The following is an 18,251-nucleotide window of genomic DNA, read 5'->3' as shown; positions in this document are numbered from 1 at the left end:
GAAAAACAGATACATAAAGGAGCTAATTAACAGCATTTGCCACCCAGTCATTTCATCTGGACCACAATATGTGTGGGAAGAACTGAAAAGAAGGGAAGGTAGGGATTAGGTAGGACTAGATCACCAAGAATCAAAAGAGCTGAGATCCACCACGGGCTCATTCTCTACTGAAATAGACTGATGGGTTGAGAGACCCAAGGGCTAGTTGTCTGAAAGTATTCTAATTCCAAAGACCATCTTACTCAAATTGCTGTAGATTAACCTTTCCAAGCCTGACCCTTTTTAGGAGTGTTTCCCACCACATCCATCATCTCCTGCCAGCATGTAAGTCAGAGAAAAACAGACCTACAACAACTGACTATGGTTCTTCGGGGTTTTTTGTTTTTTTTAAGAACTTTCGAGGCTCCCCTGGCAGATTTTACAGATCAGTTTTGGAGCCTCTTGCATGTAAACAATTTTACGAGTATCTCAGTAAGGCATAACTATCTGTGGAATGTTCATTAATGATGACCCATAAATCCTATACCTACTCTCACAAATGATGTCAAGGCTCTCGTAATTTTTATTTATATATTAGATTAGATTTATTAAGTCTGCAATTTAGTAAATAAAAAAATAATAAACAGGTTTATGGAATTGTGTACTTGTTCTTTTTAAAACGGTCTTACTCTCTGAAGTCATTACTGTTAGATCAATGATTGCCAACTCAAGAGCATATCTCCTCCATTCCACCCTCCACTATGAGCATTCTCAATTTCTAGGAATGGCTACTGATGAAATGTCTCCTTTTGCTCTCCAGGGACCCCCTGGCATAGATGGACCTATAGGACCCATAGGACCCTCGGTAAGCTTACCAACTCACTTAATGTATGGCATGAAATGACTAATCAAATAGAGTAGAGTAGAGTAGAGTAGAGTAGAGTAGAGTAGAGTAGAATAGAATAGAATAGAATAGAATAGAATAGAATAGAATAGAATAGAATAGAATAGAATAGAATAGAATAGAATAGAATAGAATTTTATTGGCCAAGTGTGATTGGACACACAAGGAATTTGTCTTGGTGCATATGCTCTCAGAGTACATAAAAGAAAAGATAGGTTCATCAAGAATCATAAGGTACAACACTTAATGAAAGTCATACTCAATCAAATCATATTACGAAACAGTCAATATAAATCGTAAGGATACAAGCAACAAAGTTACAGTCATACAGTCAGAAGTGGGAGGAGATGGGTGATAGGAATGATGAGAAGATTAATAGTAGTGCAGCCTTAGTAAATAGTTTGACAGTGTTGAGGGAATTATTTGTTTGCTAATAATTGATGGAATCTTTGGTTGCAACCAAGGCATCTGGTTGGTGGAAATTCTGGGTGTTGTAGTGCAGGAGATCTTGAGGCCTTAGCTGCAGCGAGCCTTACCTTTGGTAGCAAATGGTTTGATGGGAAGTTATTTATGTTTTGCCAACAACAGGTTTGATAGGTCTTGCCTTGAGAGGTTTCCAATCTAAAAACAGGCAGCAGTCAGAAAGGAAGGGACGGTATCAAAGGTTGGGTATCAGAGGTTGAGTAAACAGGGTAAGCTTTTGTGATCTCCTTAGATATATATATGCTTGTTAGCATGTTTGAGAATGCAGGAAGGGAATATATTTTGTGTACTTTGTATGTGATCTGGGTCATAGTTCTCACTAAGGAAGTGACCCTGACTCTGGAGTTCATCACACCACGATGGTGGCGAGGGCTCTGATTATCTGAACAGTTCTCTGGATTCAAAACTGCTCTACAAATGGAGAAGGAGCATGTCAGGGACAAAGGTTTCAGCTTTCATTCATTCATCGTCTAAGCCTGCCAGACACTGGCTAACCAGCCCAGGGAGAACTTCAAGTCTCCAGTGCAACAACTCCAGGCAGAGAACACCAATGTTATTCTTTCATTGCATCAGGGTCCCAGAGGGGAACGGGGATTGCCAGGCAACTCAGGAGAAAAAGGAGACCAGGTAAGATATTCTGTGTTCCACTCTGGAAAAGTTTTTCAGTTTTATTTCTTATACACATAATAGAAAATGTACATTTTCTTATACATAATTAATCCTACATATACATGTTTTCCTTAAAGAAAGCATTCAAATAAGGCATTTTAATTACATTTGGAGTTGATCTTCTACCCTTTCTTCCATCATTTAGCCACAAATCTTCTTCTTCTCCTTTCTTTCCCTTCCCTCCCTCCTCTCCTCTCCTACTTTCTCTTCCCTCCTCTCCTACCTCATCCTACTTCCCCTTCCTTTCCCCCACTCCTCTCTTCTTTTCCCCCTACTCACCTTCTCTCCTACTCCTGTCCCCTACCCTTCCTTCCTCTCCTTTTCCCTTTCTTCCATTCCTCTCCCTCCCTCTCCTCTTCCTACCCTCTCCTCCTCTCTCCTTTCTATCTTCTTTGCTGTGGAATATTCTCCTTGTTTGGTATCCGAGCTACTCCTGTATTCTAATAGTATATACTTTCTTTCAATTTCTTTTCAGATTTATTCTGTCAGTATTATCATCATAATCGTACACTCATTCTTATTATCTTCTTTCTTTTCCCCCCTCCCATCCCCTTTTTTCATTTACTCTGGTGTCCTCTGGGTTTCTATTTCTTTTTTATGCTCTCCCTCGTTTAGGAGTGTTCCACTCTGGAAGTGGCCACCACATGGAGCAATGTGCCCACAGGCTACCCCAGGAGAGAGGGAGGGTGTGCCTGTGCCTCACTGCCTTGAGTGTTGTTTCCTCTAGCCCAGTGATGGTTAACCTTTTTGGTGCCGAATGCCCAAATCGCGCGCAGGCGTGTGTGAATGCACGCACATGTGCCCAAAACCCCTAAATGCAATGTGAGCGGCCCCCCACGCATGCACCCTACCCCATGCATATGCGTGTGTCCCCCATACACATGTGCCCCAGCCCCCTCCCCCACCCCATTTTGGCTTCCAGGTTGGTGCAAGAGGCTTGCGCCTAGAAAGCCTCCTGCACCAACCTGGAAGCCAAAATGGGGCTTGGGGGCACTGCGTGAGGTCCCCCCTTGCCCTATTTTGGGCCTGGAAAGTCTCCTGCACCAACCTGCACCCCCCCTGCATGCGCGACAGAGACCGAAAGACCAGCTGGTCAGCGGGAGGCGCACACGCATGCATGTTGGAGCTGGGCTGGGGCAACAGCTGGCGTGCCCTCAGAGAGGGTTCTGCATGCCACCTGTGGCACACGTGCCACAAGTTTGCCATCACAGCTCTAGCCTCTGCTAAAGGCTTGATCTGGAGTGCTAGCAGGACAGAGGTGGGTTTCAGCAGGTTCTGACCAATTCTGGAGAACCGGTAGCGGAAATTTTGAGTAGTTCGGAGAACCGGTAGTAAAAATTCTGACCAGCCCGGCCCCCATCTATTCTCTGCCTCCCAAGTCCCAGCTGATTGGGAGGAAATGGGGATTTTGCAGTAACCTTCCCCTGCCATGCCCACCAAGTCACGCCCACCAAGCCACACCCACAGAACCGGTAGTAAAAATTCTGACTGGCCCCGCCCCCATCTAGTCTCTGCCTCCCAAGTCCCAGCTGATCGGGAGGAAATGGGGATTTTGCAGTAACCTTCCCCTGGAGTGGGGAGGGAATGGAGATTTTACAGTAACCTTCCCCTGCCATGCCCACCAAGCCATGCCCACAGAACCAGTAGTAACAAATTTTACATTTCATCACTGACTCAGGGACACTGTCATAAATATGAGTCAGGCATCTGAGATATGATCACGTGACTTTGGGGATGCTGCAATGCTTATAAGGTGTGAAAAATGGTCATCAGCCCACTTTTTTCGGTGCCGTTGTAACTTGGAACAGTCACTCAAAGAATCATTGCAAGTCAAGGACTACCTGCACTTGTGGACACCTCTGAGTCTTAGTTTGCCTCATCTTCTTGCAAAGAAGCAACGATTCTGGATAACTAATGTAGAAGATAAAACCAAAAATATGTCTTTTTTTTAAAAAAAAATTATTTCTTATACAAATAATGTAAATGTACATTCTGTTATACGTAATTAATCATACCTATACATATTTTCTTAAAGAGAACATACAAATAAGACATTTTTATTGCATTCGGGGTTGCTCTTCTTTTCCCTCATTTCACAACAAACCTTCTCCTTCTTCTTCTTTTCCCTTCCCGCCCTCCTCTCCTACTTTCTTCCTCCTCCTCTCCTTCCTCTTTCCTACTTCCCCTTCTCTCCTTCTCTTCTACTTCTCTCCCCTGTCCTTTCTTCCCCTCCTTTCCCCTTTCTTCCCTTCCTCTCACTCAAGAAATATGTCTTGTGGTTCCCCTTGTGACATTCTCACAAAACCTCTTGGCAAAACTCACCACTCTAATGAGCTCCGTTGGCTGTTGATCTCTTGTACTACTTTGGATTGGGTACCATTTCTGCCTCAACCTTCTCCATCAAGCTTAGGGTCCTGACCCCCAAAACCTCCTGGGGCAGCATCCATCAACTGATCAACTAACCCACAGTAGTAAGGATTGGAATCTATGCTCGGTCAGTCCTGGTCCTTTCAGGGACCTCTCCTTTTGACCGGCATGGCTCTTATTTTTCATCAAAAGATGGGAAAACCTGATTTTTAAAAAGTGCCACTGGGGCACAGGAGCTCCTCTTTCCGTCATGTGCATCTTTCCAGTTTGGCAGCTTATATGCTTAAACCCATCCATCCAAGAACTGACCAGGCTCAAAAACTCCATAGAAGGTTTTTGTAACTTCAAATTCCTTGTCCTAAGCGCAGTGGTGAAATCCATTTTTTTTTTACTACTGGTTCTGTGGGCGTGGCTTGGTGGGCGTGGCAGGGGAAGGATACTGCAAAATCTCCATTCCCACCCCACTCTGGGGCCAGCCATAGGTGGTATTTGCCGGTTCTCTGAACTATTCAAAATTTCTGCTACCGATTCTCCGAACTGCTCAAAATTTCCGCTACCTGTTCTCCAGAACCTATCAGAACCTGCTGGATTTCACCACTGCCTAAGCATCACTGAGCAACATCCAAAAGTTTTCCTTGGTAACGGAGAGAGGAGGGGAGGGGAGGGGAGAGGAGGGAAGGGAAGGGAAGGGAAGGGGGAAGTAAGGAAGTCCTTTAAGAGTTTGATGCCATCTGAGTAAATAACACAGAAATACAGTAGTTATTTGTCCTTGCCTCCTTCTGAGAGCTTTTTTCCTCTTCCCAGTTTCCTCTTCCCATCTGCCCTGAGATTTCTCTGTGGTCTCCCATCCAAAATGCCAATCTGGTTTTACTCGCCTTAGCTTTTTCAGATCAGCACAGCTTGCATCAGGAGGGCTATTTGGCCTATTTATCTTGAGCATTGCTGGGTATTAACCTACATTTATTTTATTCACAGGGTTTTCAAGGCCAGCCCGGTTTTCCAGGGGCACCGGTAAGTTTGGTACATCCCAAAATATTTTGTCCTGGAGTGTCGGGTCTCCTTAGACAATCACACTTATAAAATGTCTGTGAGTTGAAACAGTGCATGGCCATAAGTAAAGAGTTACAGAGCCTCTTCCAATAGATCCCAATGACATTATTTAAGATTCTCTCTTTTTTTTAAAAAAAATATTGATTAAAAATATACAAACAAACATAAATACATTAAAACAACATACAAAACAAACAAACAACGATTCAGTCTTACAACTGACTCTTAAAGCTATCACATCGGTGGGTTATTTTTCTATTTTTCTCATCTTTCTCTATGCATATCTATATTTACATATTTACATATTTATATATAAAACATTATAGTTCGCTCTTTGTTTAGTTCTTTACATTTCCTATTTAGGTACTCAAGTTTTTTAAAAATTTACAAATGTTTTCCCATCCCACCTCCCCCTTCCCTCCCCAACCCTCCCCCCCCCCGACTTCCCAGAGCAAAATAAAGGGTATAGCATTTAACAATCATATACTAACATATGCTAACTATCTATAGACTCCTATCTCCCTCTTGTACTTTTAACTCCCCTTTTACATGACTAAATTTAAATACTTTCTAAAATCTCTTTATTATCAAAGTTATTTTTATGTTCCTATCTTTTCCTCCAGCCAGCTATACCATCTTTGCCACACTAAATAGTAATCAGTATCATCTTTCTCTTGTAGTTCCTTTGTAAGCCTATCCATTTCTGAGCATTCTGTAATTTTTGCGATTATTTTGTTTTCTGTCGGTAATTGCTCAGATTTCCAATTTTGGCCAAAGACCCCCCCCCCAAAAGAAATCTGTTTAAGAAGAAAAGCAATACTAATGTGAGAAAAAGAAATGTACTAATAGAAGAGAATATCTATAACACAGAGTTGAACTTTGAACTCCTTGGTGCTCTCTGGGCTTGGCTGTTTTCTTTCCTGACCCAACTAGGTAACATCATCAGAGCACTGACAATTTTTTAAAATCATTTGTCTGAAATGGGTATAGAGTTTTCTGCTCAAGCAGAGGGTTGGACTAGAAGACCTCCAAGGTCTTTTCCAACTCTGTTATTTTGTTATTCTGTGGGTAATGAAGCATCTTCAAGAAAACAACTAAGCTCAAAAAACAAATGTCCCATCCTTTCTCTGGCAGTACAGAAATGGAAAAGATAGACTAAAAAAAAACCTAACTTTCCACAAGCTTCCAATCACCTTTCTCCATTCTGATGCCATCCAGATATGGTTTGGACCAGACGGGATGGAAATTGGTAATCCAGCATAGCTGGAGGACATCAGCATGAGAAATTCTGCTTAAAGCGAACCAACTTCATCAGATCTTCACAGAACCACACAACTTTCTGCCCATGTTTTTTTTTTAATTTGATTTATATGCTGCCCTTCTCCAGAGATTCAGGGCGGCTTACAATGCGTTAAGCAATAGCCTTCATACTTTTGTATATTTTTACAAAGTCAGCTTATTGCCCCCACAAACTGGGTCCTCATTTTACCTACCTTAGAAAGGATGGAAGGCTCTGGAAGGAATGTTCTGACCGAGGCTTCCTTATCCCCCTTGGAATGCTGCCAGAGAACTAATTGCCAAACGCAGGGCAAGGCCAAACTTGGCACAGAGTCAAACAGAACTTTTCAAAGCTTGAAACAACTAAATGAACTAATTGCTTCCTACAAAAGCTCACGTCCCGTTTGCTCCTCTTTTATGTCTTATGGGAGGGGCCAATCATCTCCAAGCCTTACTCCCAAGTCGACCCTGTTTTCTTAATTGTTCTTGTCTTCTGGCAGCTCTGCGCATGCACATCCTGGGAACAGGCTCCCGCTGTTCTTCTTCCTCGCTGATGTCAGACTCTGGAGGCTCCGGAAACTCCGGAGGCAGCACATAACTATCAGATGGCCTTGGCCCCCTGTCTGCCTCTGATGCAGAGCCCTCGTCCAAGCTTTCCCCAGACCCCAGGACTGGCCCAAGTTCCTCCCCAACCTCCTCACTGTCTGACTCTGCTGCCAGCTCTGCTGGCCACAACAGCCCAGTTTTCTCACTTCCTGACTGCTACTTGGGGTGGAAAATCTCAGTTGAGGCCTCCCCTTGGCCCGGTAGGACAAACTATTGACTCATCTTCCATTCAGAGATCAGCATGGGCATCCTTTTCACCACAGTGCATAGCCTCACATCAAAATCTCATTACACCATGAAGCACCTGAACCGACTGAAATCTCAGAAGCTCCAAAGTCAGATAATGAGTAAAATTAGTGGGGAGTTTTGGTTTTTGCAGAGCTTCTGTCCCTTCTCTATGATAGGCTATAGTAATGTATAGTAGCCTAATTCAGGTAATTTAGACTTATTGCAGAATCGCTGCTTTGTCCTACTACAAGATTCCACATTAGACTGAATAGATCTTTTCTCACTAATGTAGCATATTTAGTGTTCTGAAGTCATTGCTGGTGTCATTTTTAGGGTCCTCCAGGTTTTCCAGGAAAAGCAGGGCCTCCTGGACCTCAAGGGCCCCCAGCTGAAAAGGTGAGTGACCAAAGTCAAATCTCGAGGGGAGGGAAGATAAACGAAGGCAGGACCCATTCTGCAAGAAGCAGGAAGGATGTAAACATTCCTGCCCACCCGATTTCAATGGGAGCAAAATTGCACCAGCCAATGAAACATCCTTTTTCTTGGCATTCTACTTCACACAAAGAAGCTGTTTGAGAAAGATGCATCAGGAAGATTACATATATTAAGGGATAGTGGAGCTGAAATGATACGGTAGTACTTCTGTATAAAAGCATGGCTGCAGTATGTTTCTAAAAATATATTAGGGAAAGTCGCATACAAAGCCATACACATAAGGTACAAGCAATTCTCTTACAATTCTCTTACAATTGATTTTCTTGGAGTTTGTTTGTTTTTTTCAGCTGTAAAAATATTGACAGAGGGAAAGAATGCATGGAAATCCGTGTGGTTAACCCAGGAGTCTGCAACCTTAAACACTCAAAGAGCCATTTGGACCCGTTTCCCACAGAAAAGAAAACACCGGGAGCCACAAAACCCATCCCGTGCCAGACTATTTCTTGAGCGGCCACAAAACTAGCCTATGTAGTTGAATTAAACATTCTGTTTTCTTCTGAAACTTTTCTTTTCTTGGATTTATCCATGGTTGGCCTACCGGGAGTTGAAAAGCTGAATAAATCGTGTGCTGGTGGGGTCACACTTTGGCGGTTGTGACGCATATTTTGAATGACAGTGAGCCGTAGCAGAGGGGTGAAAGAGCCACATGCAGCTCCAGAGCCACAGGTTGCTGACTCCTGGGTTAACCCAACTGTAGACTTAGTGCTGTTATAAACTGTTGGGAAAAAGGAATTCTCCTGGCTCCTGGGCTTGGAGAAGAGGGGTGGGTTATGGCTTCCAAACTGGAAGGACAACCCCAAGAGAAACAAAACATGAAGGTCAATTTCTCTGCTGGCTTTGAAATTTTATACCAATAGCCGAACTATTACGAAAGCAGCTACAGAAGCAGCATGGCTTCCTCCTTCCTCATTCATCCCTTCCTTCCTCCTTCTGCACTTATCTGCAGGCAAAATTGGGATAATGACAGCATTGGCTCTGTGTTTCCCTTCCCCTTCCTCTGTCTCTGCAAGAGCAGCACTCCAGATGAAGGTCCATGTGGGAAACCCTCTTTTGTTCATGAGATTCTCCTGGAGCTTATATATATTATATATTACATGTGCAGCAGCAGCTAAAAAAGCCAACACAATCCTAAATTGCATTAACAGAGGAATACAATCAAGATCAAGTGAGGTCCTAATATCACTCTATAAAGCCTTAGTAAGACCACACCTAGAATACTGCATCCAGTTTTGGTCACCACACTATAAAAAAGATGTTGAGACTCTAGAAAAAGTGCAGAGGAGAGCAACTAGGATGATTAGGGGATTGGAGACTAAAACATATGAAGAATGGTTACAAGAACTGGGCATGGCTAGTCTAGTGAAGAGAAGGACCAGGGAAGACATGATAGCTGTCTTTCAATACTTGAGGGGCTGCCACAGAGAGGAGGGGGTCAAGCTGTTTTCCAAAGCACTGAAGGCCAGACAAGGAATAATGGATGGAAACTGACCAAGGAGAGATTCAACCTAGAAATGAGGAGGAACTTTCTGACAGTGAGAACAATCAACCCATGGAACAGAAGTTGCCTTCGGAAGTTGTAGGAGCTTCATCACTTGAGACTTTCAAGAAAAGATTGGACTGCCATTTGTCAGAAATGATGTAGGATCTCCTGTTTGAGCAGGGGGTTGGACTAGATGACCTATAAGGTCCCTTCCAACTCTGTTAATCTGTTTATCTCCCCAAACTCTGCATCTAAAATGCTGCTCTTGCAGTCCTTTAATATTACCTAGAGCTGAACAGAAGAAGCAATGAAGAGATTTTGCCTCCACTAGTTCAGGTAATCCTCAATATGCAACCATTCAAAGTTTCAGTGGCACTGACTGAAAACAAGTGACTTATGACCAGTCTTCATACTTACAACCATCACAGCATCCCCATGGTCATTTGATTAAAATTCAGGTGCTTGGCCACTGATATGTATCTTATGAAGGTTGTAGTGTCCCAGGATTGTTTGATTTCCCCATTTGTGACTTTCCCATCTGGCGAAGTCAATGGGGAAAATCAGATTCCCTTAATGACTGGTTGATTCAGTTAGCTGCAGTGATTCTCTTAACAACCATGGCAAAAAAAAAAAGGTGTGATTTGCTTAATAACTACTTTGCTTAGGAGTGGAAATTCTGGTCCCAATTCTGGTCATAAGTCGAGGACTGCCTGTGCTGCCTTCCCACTAGGTACAGGAACCAAGAGACACAGCTGTGAGAGCAGTGGTGAAATCCAAATTTCTTTACTACCGGTTATGTGGGCGTGATGTGGCTTGGTGGGCGTGGCAGGGGACGGATACTGCAAAATCCCCATTCCCACCCCACTCCTGGGGGAAGGATATTGCAAAATCCCCATTCCCACCCCATTCTGGGGCCAGCCAGAGGTGGTATTTGCCGGTTCTCCCAACTACTCAAAATCAGAACCTGCTGGATTTCACCCCTGCATGAGAGATTTAAGGGCAGAAGAGTAAAAAGGCATGGATTGTCTCATCCACTCACATTCTCTATCTTTTATGCAAGCAGTTTGAGGGAAATGAAGGCTCTTTTCCCCCCAAAGCTACAAATTCACATATTACTACTTCAGCTTGCTGGCTCTCTGTCCAAGAAGACCATGGATGAAGGGGGAAGCAACCTCCAGAAGAGCAAGGAGGGGGGAGAACTGGGGTCTTTTGCTCCAAGGAGGAGGTTCCACAGGGATTCATAGCAGTAGACACATACTATTAAAGGCAGAGAGTTTTATCTTTTCATTACGGGTGATGGGAACTCTTTCTGCAGATAAAAGGCTGGATGGAGAAGGCATTGGCAGCATGGATCTGAAAAGAAGCTCCTTTGAGGATGCCAAGGGAAAAATAGCTGCTGGGTTGATTAGGAGAAGTGATGGGGGGGGGAGTGTCTGCCAATTGCTGGCTTTTACTGACATCTGCTGCTTTTTCTCAGGACTGCAGCCTGGAGATTTTGCTTGGCTCTTGGGAAATAGGAAGGGGTATTTTGAAGGGACGTGGTGGCTCAGTGGCTAAGACGCTGAACTTGTCGATCGAAAGATTGGCAGTTCAGCGGTTTGAATCCCGAGTGCCGCGTAACGGGGTGAGCTCCCGTTACTTGTCCCAGCTTCTGCCAACCTAGCAGTTCGAAAGCACGTAAAAAATGCAAGTAGAAAAATAGGGACCACCTTTGGTGGGAAGGTAACAGCGTTCCGTGCGCCTTTGGCATTGAGGCATGCCGGCCACATGACCACGGAGATGTCTTTGGACAGCGCTGGCTCCTCGGCTTTGAAACGGAGTTGAGCACCACCCCCTAGAGTCGGGAATGACTAGCACAGATGTGAAAGGGGAACCTTTACCTTTTAAACCTGGAGCCTAATTTAAGAAGGATTGTCTATGGAGATTTTCAATCATTCAGCTCATAGTTGTCCTCGAGGTGCTTTTTTTTTTTTCAAAAGGCAGCTGGATTTTCTTTGGGTTTTTTCCCCTTTGAAAACGTTTCCAATTCTCATCCAAGAAACTTTTTCAGTTCTGACTGAAGTTCTGTTAGAACTGAAAAAGCTTCTTGGATGAAAAGTGAAATGTTTTCAAGGGGGAAAAAAAACATAAGGAAGTCCAGCTGTCTTTTGAAAAAAGCCCCTTTGGGACTTTTTTGGATTGTACATTGTGGGGTTCAAATGGGACCCCTCACTCTGGAGGGCTAGCAAAACATAATTTTAACTTCTCCCCGAAGCAGAACAACTTTCTGTCACGCAGGGAGTGGGACATTTTCCAGTAAAGGAAGCCAACTTGTAAGCTGCCTAGAGGAGATGGGCAGCATAAAAATTTAATACAGGTAGTCCTCGACTTATGACCACAATTGAGCCCAACGTTTCTGTTGTTAAGTGAGACATTTGTTAAGTGAGTTTTGCCCCCATTTTATGACCTTTCTTGCCACAGCTGTTAAGTGAATCACTGAAGTTGTTAAGGTAGTAACCCGGCTGTTAAGTGAATCTGGCTTCCTCACTGACTTTACTTGTCAGAAGGTCGTAAAAGGAGATCCCATGACCTTGGGAGACTGCCATAGTCATAAGTATGAACCAGTGGCCGAGCATCTGAATTTTGATCATGTGATCATGGGGTTGCTACAAAGGTTGTAAGTATGAATAACGGTCACCAGTCACTTTTTTCAGTGCTGTTGAAAGTTTGAGTGGTCACTGTTGTAAGTCGAGGACTGCCTGTAAATATAATGGAAAGGAAGATGCATGGGAATCTAATTGCATTTCTCCCCAGCCCAGTCTCTGTCCCCTCCTTGGCTTCTCCTCCTTTGCTCTTCTTCCCCATGGCAACCAACAGCAGCTGAATCATTGAAAGGGGTTTTTTCTTCTCTACTTTCTGCAGGGCAGTGAAGGGATGCGTGGGGCTCCTGGCATGGCTGGTTCCCCCGGACCTCCCGGACAACCTGGACTACAAGTAAGTAGGCTGGAAACACAATGGTCTAAATCAGAGTTTCTCCACCTTTCCGGCTTTGCAGACACGCGGGGGGTGGAGGGTGTTGTGACCTAGACTCACATAGTCATTACAAGACATAATTAGTCCCAAACAAAACTATTTTATAGTAACAGCTGAGAATTACTTCCTTCCCAGCTTAGTCCAAATTAATTCCAAAACAAGTCCTTCAGAAAAAGTCCTTTGGGCTTATCACAAACCTTTATCTTCTTTGGCACCCTGCCAAAAGCCTTTCTTGGCAAAGCCCCACGAAGTTCAGAAACAAACAAGAGACACCGACTGTAAACAGATTTAGCAACGTTGCTTTCCTGCAAAGGGCCTGCGTGCCTTTGCTGCTCTTTTAAGCCTTATGGAAGGGGCCAATCATCTCCTGGCCTTACTCCTGAGTCATCCCTTTTCCTTTAGCTGCTCTTGCCTTCTGGCAGCTCTTTGCATGCGTGCACTAGGAACAGGCTCTTTCTGTTCCTCTGCCTTTCTGCTGTCTGACTCTGCGGCTCTGGAGTCCACGCATCACTCCCAGATGGCTCTGGCCCCATCTCTGCCTCTGACACAGAGCCCTCATCTGGGCCTTCCCCAGACTCCAGGATGGCCCATGGTCTTCCCCAGCCTCCTCACTGTCCGACTACGCTGCCAGCTCTGCAAGCTGCTGGTGGACCACAACAGAGGGGAAGGGAAAGGAGATGGTTCCATGTAAGCAGCTGGTAATCGTGCACACGCACTGGTCCATTTGTGTGAGCGGCATGCATGCGTGACCCCCAGTCGTGCTAGTGGAGCACGTATGCACGCGCTCCCCCACTGCATGCAAGTGGGGATGCGTATGCGCTCACCTGCCATTTCCGCGGCCCGGTTGCAAAGAGCTGACGGCCTATTAGTGGGCTGTGGCCCAGAGGTTGGGAACCCCTGGTCTAAATCACCCTATAATGAAGGTGAGAAGACAGTTGGTTTCAGCATGGTGTAAAAACATGGTGTGTTTTCCTGTTTCCTTCCCTAAGAAGTCCCTTTCATAAGCTGAAACCAGCTCAGCCCATCCTGCTCTTACACTACCAAATTTAACTCAAATTTTCTGTATCTCCTCATCGCCCATCCTAAAACAAGGAAACTGTTTTAGTTGGAATTTAAAAGATTTAAATGTTCGATCCAGTGGTGAAATGTAAAATTTGTTACTACCGGTTCTGTAGGCGTGACTTGGGGGGGGTAATGGACTGGGGGGTATGGCCAACTTTTTTTTTTTTTACTTTTAAAAGGCTCTGACGATCCCAGCTGAGTTGCCTGATCGTCAGAGGCTTTTTTTTTTCTTTTAAAAGCATTTTTTTTATTTTTGCTTTTAAAAGAAAAAAAAAGCCTCTGACGATCAGGCAACTCAGCTGGGATCGTCAGAGCCTTTTAAAAGCATTTTTTTCTACAACCTCGAAGGTTGCAGAAAAAATGCTTTTAAAAGGCTCTGACGATCCCAGCTGAGCCGCGCGATCATCAGAGGCTTGATTTTGTTACTTTTAAAAGCATTTTTTCTTCAGCTGAAGAAAAAATGCTTTTAAAACTTAAAAAAAAAAAAGCCTCTGATGATCGCACGGCTCAGCTGGGCATGGGGGGCGGGCAGGGATTTTTGCTACCGGTTTTCCGAACCACCCACCGTCATCGCTACCAGATCAGGCGATCCGGTCCAAACCGGGAGCATTTCACCCCTGCTTCCATCCCCTTGGGCACCTGGTATGGGCAAAGACTGGGAAATAAGGAGTAAGAAGAAGATGCTTTATTATTTTTATAACAAAAATTATGGTTGCTATCCTTCTGTAAAATATTTATTATGTGCGCCGTGTATTCAAGAAGTCCTGCTTCCTAAGTGGCTCAGTGGCTAAGACGTTGAGCTTGTCGATCAGAAACGTCGGCGGTTCGAATCCCTCCTATAGGTCTCCTGGGTGAGCAAGGGGTTGGACTAGATGACCTCTAAGATCCCTTCCAACTCTGTTACTGTTACTTCCCCAGATGTACTTGTATACCAAGAGCACGAGAGTCATAGAGGGATAATGGGACCTAAATGTCGGGAAGTTCTTGTTTCAAGATATCAATCCCCTTGCAAGATTGCCATAGATAAAGATTAGAAAGGAGTCTGTTAACCCCCTTTTTTTTTTTTCAAATGAACCAATTTTATGAGAAGGCTTAGAAAAGGGCACTTGTTTAAATTAGATCTCACTAAAAGCCATGGCTTACACAGCCATCCATTAGGTCCTTTAGCCGCGATCTGCACAAGCAGCAAATGACAGCGTAACAAACAGAACATTACGTAGATTTGCTTGACAATATTCACTTTCCATTTAGCTTCAGAGGCAGCAATTTTCAGATGTGGGTTTCCACTTCTAACTGTAGTGTGCTACTTCCCCCATTACGCAGCCTCCAATTTAGCATCAAGGATATTTTGCAAGTCTACATCCAAGCCTAATTTCTGATTCTGTAGGGCCATCAATTACAAACTATGCTTGATCATCATTCCAGATCATTACAGTGAGCCATCATCGTGTGGCTCATTTATTTTCATCTTAACAACTATGGTTAAAATGTTCTGGCTTAAAGAGATCCATCCATAATACAAACTTCAGCACATTAAGCTCTCTTAATACGTACAGTGCATTAAATAAACATAAAGCATTGACCGATGCACTTGGATTTTTTTTCTTTCTCTAGGCAGTTCAAAGAAAGAATGCCCATGTAATCTATGTTTATTTTTAGGGTCCACCTGGCCTGGAGGGACAAGATGGAAAAGATGGAAAACCAGGGTCCCGGGTAAGAATGTGTGTCCCAGTAGCAAATTACTATTTTCTTACAACATTCACACAAAAAAACCCCTAGTAATAGGTTTCATCCTACAGTCACTGTTTGGCTCTTTAGGTTTGAAAAGTGACCCATTAAGACAGTTTGGGTATCTGATGACCTTCAGCTTGAGAATACAAGTAGTCCTCCAGTTATAGCAGTTCGAAGTTACAACAGCACTGAAAAAAGTGACTTAGGACTGTTTTTCGCCTTACAACTATTGCAGTGTCCCCATAATCATGTGATCAAAATTCAGATGCTTGGCAACTGACTCACATTTATGACAATTTGTTCTGCCCCAGCTACGGACCCCAAAGAACGCAGCACACACAAACTCTATACAAAGCTTATTTTACTCAAATAACTTAGTCTTTATCAACCAATGGCTGTTAATAAACTGTCTTAACAGCCTACCAGAATTCTAAGATAAGGTAATCACAGTCTTACTAGAGTTGGCAGAAAGCCCAGAAGCAATTTTGCAGAGAATCCAGACACGAAGGAGTTTGAACTAAAGTTGTTCCCTACAGTTTGCTGCAAGCGGCGTTCCTCCTTAAATAGGCTAAGGGAGTGGCCAATTAGCCCCAAGCCTTACTCTCGAGGAGACCTCCTCCTGAGGAGCCACTCCTGCCTTTTGGCAGCTCTGCACGCCCGTGCATTGAGAAGAGGCTCCTCCTCTTCATCCTCTTCACTTAAAGGAGCTTCTGGAGGTTCTGAAGGCCCTGGCTGAATCCCCGCCTCTGGCACCACATCTTCTCCAGCCTCCTCATTGTCCAATTCGAGTGCCAGCTGCACAGGCTGCTGGCTCAGCATCACACCAGCCTCCTCGCTGTCAGAATCAGCTACAATCCGCACAGGCCGCTGACGGGCCACAACACAATTGCAATGTGTCAGGTGATCCCCTTTTGCGACCTTCTGACAAGCCAAGTCAATGGGGAAGCCAGTTTTCCTTAACAACCATGTTACTAATTTAACAACTGCAGTGATTCACTTAACAAATATGACAAGGTAACCAAAGAAAAAGGGACAATGAAGAAAAAGAAATAATAAGAGAGATACGGAGGGGGGAGGGGAGATACAAAGCGGAAAGAAGACCACCCAGAAACATTGTTTAAAAAAGAGGATATATTTATATGTTGTATGTTATGTGTTTGTCATATTGTGTTATAATAAAATATTTAAAAAAAATTAAAAAAAAAAACAAATGTGGCAAGGAAAGTCGTAAAACAAGGCAAAACTCACTTAACAAATTTCTTACTTAGCAACATAAATTTTGGTCTCGATTGTGGTCGTAAATCCAGGATGATCTGTAATAGCAAGGTGGCGGTTATATGCAGTGGTGGGATTCAAATAATTTAACAACCAGTTCTCTACCCTAATGACCAGCTGGATAGGCGTGGCTCGGTGGTCATGTGACTGTGTGGGTGTGGCCAATTCAACGTCACTCACGTCGATGGGCACTTCACCTTAGCTGTTACAATGTAATAAGGGTTAAGCAGAGAGGCAGTTTCTGTAAGCAGGGCAATAAAGATTAGGCTAGAAACAACACCAGAATGTTTCCTTCCTGTCTTCCTTACAGGATTAGCCCTGTAAAGTGGGAAAAAACAAAATAAGATTTCTTCCAACAACCGGTTCTCCGAACTGCTTAGAAAGTTAACAACTGGTTCTACCAAATAGGTGCGAACTGGCTGAATCCCATCACTGGTTATATGCCTCCTAGGAAAAGAGAGTGGACCATTTATATCTGGATGGGAAGTGGGGGCAGAAGACAGATTTAGTATGCTGAAGATTTGGCATGTTGCAGTTCTCTTTCTTTACGTAGCATTAACTCTTGGCTTCTTCTAGGGTGACTCAGGACCTCCAGGACCTCCAGGAATGATGGGACCACCAGTAAGTTGTTGGCTATCCAAGATTCTACTAGTCATCTACTAGTCATTGGGAAAGAGGGAAAGAAAGATTTCTTTCTTCCATTGATCACTTAGTTTCTCAGGAGATCTGATGGTGCCAATTTTTCATCAGCTAAATCAGGGGTGTCAAACTCGCCAGCTGCAGGCCATGGCCACCCCCACCCCCGTGGGTGAAAAGGCAAAGTGGGGGGGGGAAGTTGCAAAGTAGTCCGGAAGCTAAACTATTGGGTTAAAATTAAGACTTGGTTGGAGGAAATGATTCATCAACGTATCGAATTTAAACCAGAGCTGTCCCTATTGGGTATCCTACCTGAAAAAATTAGCAAGGAAAATGTTTATTTGATAATACCTGTAATAACAGCTGCAAGGATTGTCTATGCACAAAATTGGAAAGTGGAGAAAATATCTTTGGAAGAAGAAGTAATTAAAAAAATGTTAGATTGTGCAGAAATGAATAGATTAACTTTTATGATTAAGGATAGAGAAGACTCAGAATATTTTAAAATATGGAATGATTTTTTATTATTGGTTGGAGAAGAGATATAAATGATTAATTATATAAATATGTATCAATATGTGATGAGTAGAAATTAGTGATGAATTGATATTATGGACTGGATAAGGATCAAGATAGAAGAAATGACAACTATACAGAAGAAGAAAGAACTTTGGAAGATAACACCGAGATGTCACAGAGAGGAGAAAACTGATGTATTAAATGTTTGTTTGTTTAAAAAAAAAGTTTAAAAAAAGAAAAGAAAGAAAAGTTGCAATACATCACATGACAACAACATGACACCGTGAGTTTGACACCCCTGAGCTAGATGATGCCCTTTTAGCATCGTCTTGGCATGCAGATGTTTACCAACTGTTATCAACTGTAATGATTGTTGCCAGGTACTAAATCAAGCCAGGTTCTTTTGTGGGGAAGAAGAGTTCTGGTCCGTTGGCAGCCCTGAAGCTTCAGTGCTCAGGGCCTGCTGATTTTGATCTA

The 18,251-nt window shown here is 43.5% G+C and overlaps 1 protein-coding gene across 1 annotated transcript in view; it reads left to right on the top strand.

Annotated features, from left to right (window-relative positions):
* Window positions 1–18,251, top strand: part of COL16A1 (collagen type XVI alpha 1 chain) — a 286,423-nt gene that overhangs the window by 248,488 nt on the left and 19,684 nt on the right. The window contains exons 53-59 of the mRNA XM_070949755.1: window positions 800–844; window positions 1,940–1,993; window positions 5,378–5,413; window positions 7,898–7,960; window positions 12,441–12,512; window positions 15,273–15,326; window positions 17,196–17,240. Of these exons, the coding sequence (XP_070805856.1) occupies window positions 800–844; window positions 1,940–1,993; window positions 5,378–5,413; window positions 7,898–7,960; window positions 12,441–12,512; window positions 15,273–15,326; window positions 17,196–17,240 (369 nt within the window). The remainder of the gene's footprint in view (window positions 1–799; window positions 845–1,939; window positions 1,994–5,377; window positions 5,414–7,897; window positions 7,961–12,440; window positions 12,513–15,272; window positions 15,327–17,195; window positions 17,241–18,251) is intronic.

The sequence above is a fragment of the Pituophis catenifer genome, unplaced genomic scaffold, assembly GCF_029215685.1.
Source record: "Pituophis catenifer annectens isolate HBS135680 unplaced genomic scaffold, rPitCat1.0.hap2 SCAF_9, whole genome shotgun sequence".
Classification (NCBI taxonomy): domain Eukaryota; kingdom Metazoa; phylum Chordata; class Lepidosauria; order Squamata; family Colubridae; genus Pituophis; species Pituophis catenifer.
Note: the sequence above shows the minus strand (reverse complement) of the source record. Positions and strands in the feature narration are given on the sequence as shown.